Source organism: Geospiza fortis, unplaced genomic scaffold, assembly GCF_000277835.1.
Source record: "Geospiza fortis unplaced genomic scaffold, GeoFor_1.0 scaffold4498, whole genome shotgun sequence".
Taxonomy (NCBI): Eukaryota; Metazoa; Chordata; class Aves; order Passeriformes; family Thraupidae; genus Geospiza; species Geospiza fortis.
The window spans coordinates 17,485-21,963 of NW_005055001.1; the positions used below are offsets into that span (position 1 = coordinate 17,485).

At 54.6% G+C, this 4,479-nt stretch overlaps 1 protein-coding gene across 1 annotated transcript in view; it reads left to right on the forward strand.

Annotated features, from left to right (window-relative positions):
• Nucleotides 1-4,479, forward strand: part of LOC102041942 (mothers against decapentaplegic homolog 4-like) — a 16,754-nt gene that overhangs the window by 4,891 nt on the left and 7,384 nt on the right. The window contains exons 4-6 of the mRNA XM_031065665.1: nt 1,466-1,642; nt 1,769-1,824; nt 3,477-3,714. Coding sequence (XP_030921525.1) covers nt 1,466-1,642; nt 1,769-1,824; nt 3,477-3,714 — 471 coding nt within the window. The remainder of the gene's footprint in view (nt 1-1,465; nt 1,643-1,768; nt 1,825-3,476; nt 3,715-4,479) is intronic.

The following is a 4,479-nucleotide window of genomic DNA, read 5'->3' on the forward strand; positions in this document are numbered from 1 at the left end:
CGGCCCCCTGCGTGTGCCGCTCCGCCTGCAGGCCAGCTGCTGGCGTTGCAGCCCTGCGGTGCTGTGGCCTGGTGGCCTTCCCGTGCCACCCAGAGTGGCACTGCGCCAGCGTGGCGCTGTGTGTGCCAGAGGGCAGCGCAGAGCGCCGCAGCAGCGCCCTGTGACAGGGCAGCGTGGCTGGCATCCGGGCACTGCCAGAGAGAAATCAAACCTTTCATTGCCTTGCTGCCGCAGCAGCGGGACAGCAGGTGCATGTGCTGAAAGGTGGCAGTCCCAAGGGGTCTTCAGGCAGCCCCCTACTGCTCCAGCTTTAACACCATTGCTTCTGTAGTGGTGGCCCGCTGTGCTCCCCCTGGGACAGCCCCAGTTAGTGTTCCCATAAGAGTGTTGGATGGAGTGCTGCCATGGAGCTTCTGACACTTTTCGCTGTGTCTGGCGCAAGTGGAAGAGTTGGTGTCGCACACCAGAGCTGCCCTTCAGTCCAGCAGGACAGCAGAGCACTCAGAGCACCCCGAGTTTGAGAGGTTTCACACAAAACATGAGAGAGCATCGCTGATCTCATTACAGATCTCAACTGTGGTGACGCGGTGTTGTGATGGTGCTCGTTAATTTCAGCTGACGAGATTTTGGCTGAAAGTACTGATGTTGGTAACTTCACTCTGCCTTTATTTGTCTGCAGCAGAGATAAGAAGGGCATGGGTAGTTAACTGTGCTGCCTTTGCACCGCACTTTATAGTCAGTAACCTTTTCTCATCGGTGCCATAATTGTTGGAGGCGAGTGGATGTGGAGAAAAAAGCTAATTGTTATGTTTTACTGCAAGTTCTCAATGTGTTAAATTGTGCTAGCCACACCATTGAGAGTGCAATTGTGAAAGTGTTGATAAATTTAGTGTTAATGGCTGAACTGAAGCCTTTTGCAGGCAAATTCTGTTAACCTGTTCTAAAATACCTGTAGTTTTAATCCTAGATAATTCTTGAAATATTTATTTGAGAGGAGGAAAAAAACCCTGCAGGGTCTTTCTGAGTCCAGTGTTGTGTGCAGCTTTATTGAAGCAGTGTTTATCAAAATGAAATGCTGCCCAGAGTGCTTTGGAGGAGCGTAACTGTGAGCCAGTGTCCTCCTTGGGAGCAGTAGTTAAAACATGCTGAAAGCAGGCAGCTCACTGGGCCTGTTTGGATTCACACCAAACCTTTCCAGCCCTGTTATCCAGTAAAATTGTGACATCTCCTCTTCCCTTTCGCCCTGAAAAATGAGATTGGCCAGGACAAGATGTGGGTGATGACCAGAGTTGTGTGCATTCTCCTGCTCCTGAAACGTGGAGGGTGTCGCAGTCAGAGTTAGCTGCTGCAGAGCGTTCTGCCTCGAGCTTCCCGGCGGGTGGAGAAAAAGGACAGGGCCGAGGCCGTGGCAGCTGTCCCTGCAGCGCCCTGAGCGGGGTGTACCTTCCTGCCCGGTAGTGCTGAGCTCTTCTTAACCGGCATCTTGGAACGCTCACGAATAGGCAGTGTGTTCTTTCACCAGGTCAACCTCCCAGTATATTGACAGGTAGCCATAGTGATGGCCTCTTACAGATTGCTTCAGGGCCCCAGCCAGGAGCTCGGCAGAATGGGTTCACAGCCCAGCCAGCCACTTACCACCACAGTGAGTATCGCCCCGCTCCTGCGCCTCTCAGCTTCCTCAGCCCGGTTTGCAAACGCCCAGGAGCAGCAGGGGACGAGCAGGGACGTGGGAGGCTGGCGCGGACACCCAGGGGGTTTGTCTTTGCAGACAGTACCACCAGCTGGACGGGGAGCCGGACGGCCGCCTACACGCCCCGCACACCTGTCTGTGCCCTGCCCTCACACCTGTCTGTGCTCTGCCCTCACACCTGTCTGTGCCCTGCCCTCACACCTGTCTGTGCTCTGCCCTCACACCTGTCTGTGCCCTGCCCTCACACCTGTCTGTGCTCTGCCCTCACACCTGTCTGTGCCCTGCCCTCACACCTGTCTGTGCTCTGCCCTCACACCTGTCTGTGCCCTGCCCTCACACCTGTCTGTGCTCTGCCCTCACACCTGTCTGTGCCCTGCCCTCACACCTGTCTGTGCTCTGCCCTCACACCTGTCTGTGCCCTGCCCTCACACCTGTCTGTGCTCTGCCCTCACACCTGTCTGTGCCCTGCCCTCACACCTGTCTGTGCTCTGCCCTCACACCTGTCTGTGCCCTGCCCTCACACCTGTCTGTGCTCTGCCCTCACACCTGTCTGTGCCCTGCCCTCACACCTGTCTGTGCTCTGCCCTCACACCTGTCTGTGCCCTGCCCTCACACCTGTCTGTGCTCTGCCCTCACACCTGTCTGTGCCCTGCCCTCACACCTGTCTGTGCTCTGCCCTCACACCTGTCTGTGCCCTGCCCTCACACCTGTCTGTGCTCTGCCCTCACACCTGTCTGTGCTCTGCCCTCACACCTGTCTGTGCTCTGCCCTCACACCTGTCTGTGCTCTGCCCTCACACCTGTCTGTGCTCTGCCCTCACACCTGTCTGTGCTCTGCCCTCACACCTGTCTGTGCACAGTCCCAGCTGTGCTGGCAGCTCAGAGCCAGCCCCAGGGGCTCTCGCCCCTGCAGCAGCCTCAGTGTGTCACCTCAGATTGCTCGGTGACACCCAGCACAGCTCTGTGTGGCACACACACACACACACACACAGTGACCCTGTGACACCCAGCACAGCTCTGTGTGGCACACACACACACACAGTGACCCTGTGACACCCAGTAGATAAAAAACTCCCACACAAATGAAAGATTTCTAAATTTTGTAGCAAAAAGCTTGAACAGTTCTTTATTTTCTAATGCAGTTTTTGTTAGAATGTTCCCCAGTATTAGAATATATAATATATATTGTATATTGGGAGATGGAACACACATTCTGGTATAGCTCACCTGCATGCAGCAGGTGTTGGTGGTGGAGGGGAGCATACACTGCAAATTAACCTTTTCAGCCTGTGTCTGTCAGTGAAGCCATGGTTTGGACACAGTTACTGAGATTAATTCCTTCCTTCAGTGGGATCCCACTTCATTCATGGTGTTATTTGTCAGGGATAGCAGCATGTGAGGGGCACTGGTGCTGCTGTGGATGGGCTGTAAATGCTTTCAGCACCTGTGTCTCTCCAGAGTGCATACCTGTGCCCACCTGGGGGTGATGCCACACCGAGCTGTCCCTGGTGCTGCTGCGGACAGGCTGTAAATGCTTTCAGCACCTGTGTCTCTCCAGAATGCATACCTGTGCCCACCTGGGGGTGATGCCACACCGAGCTTTTCCTGGTTTCTCGCCTGTCCCTTGTGTTTGTCACCTCGCGGTCCCTGCCCTGACACCTTGTTGCAGAAGCTGCTGTTGTTGTAATACCATGTTTGAGCCTTTCCTGCCGCTCCTGCTGCCCGCCCATTCCTGGAGGGCACTCAGTAATCTGACTCCGCCGCTGTGCGCAGTTTGTGTTCCTTAGAAAATGTGTTCTCCGGGGCTTTTTCTCCGTCCTGAGTGGTTGTTTCTCGCAGTCACGTCCACAGCCTGCTGGACAGCTTGTTCTGTGGTTGATGAGGGCACCGGGGGGTGGTTTCACAGGAAAGCGGTTGAGGGGAGAGAACCTTGTTCTTGCTGCTGTGAAACGAACTGTTTGTTTTCTCTTCAAGGGCCAGTTCACAATGAACTCGCATTCCAGCCTCCTATATCAAACCATCCTGGTGAGTAAAGCCTGACAGCCGTGAAGTGCAGCTTGTGAGAGATGTTCCTGGTGCTGAGAGGAGGAGGGACCCTTGTTTCCGTAAATCCTGTTCCAGACTGGGGACAGGAGCTGTGAGCAGGGCTTGCTTCAGGTGCCAGGCTGAGCTGTGCGGCCCTGAGAGCAGCCCTGGGCTGGGCTGGCTGTGCCCGGGTGTGGCTGGGGCTGTGCCCAGGTGTGGCTGGGGCTGTGCCAGGCCCCTCCAGGACATGAGAACACACACAGCCACAGGGGTGACAGGCATCTCTGGCTGTGCACACACAGGCACTGAGCACACACGCACAGCCACAGGGGTGACAGGCATCTCTGGCTGTGCACACACAGGCACTGAGCACACACGCACAGCCACAGGGGTGACAGGCATCTCTGGCTGTGCGCACACAGGCACTGAGCACACACACACAGCCACAGGGGTGACAGGCATCTCTGGCTGTGCACACACAGGCACTGAGCACACACGCACAGCCACAGGGGTGACAGGCATCTCTGGCTGTGCACACACAGGAACCACAGCACACACACACAGCCACAGGGGTGACAGGCATCTCTGGGTGTGCACACACAGGCACAAGATTTTATTATCATTCCTTTCTTTGCCAGCCTTCTGATCAAATCCTTCTGTTCTTTAGCATAGTTTTAATATATCATTTTCTTTTAATATAATAGATTTTTTTTTAAATTTAAAAAGATATTTTAAAGATTTATAGATATTTTATTTTTAAAATTT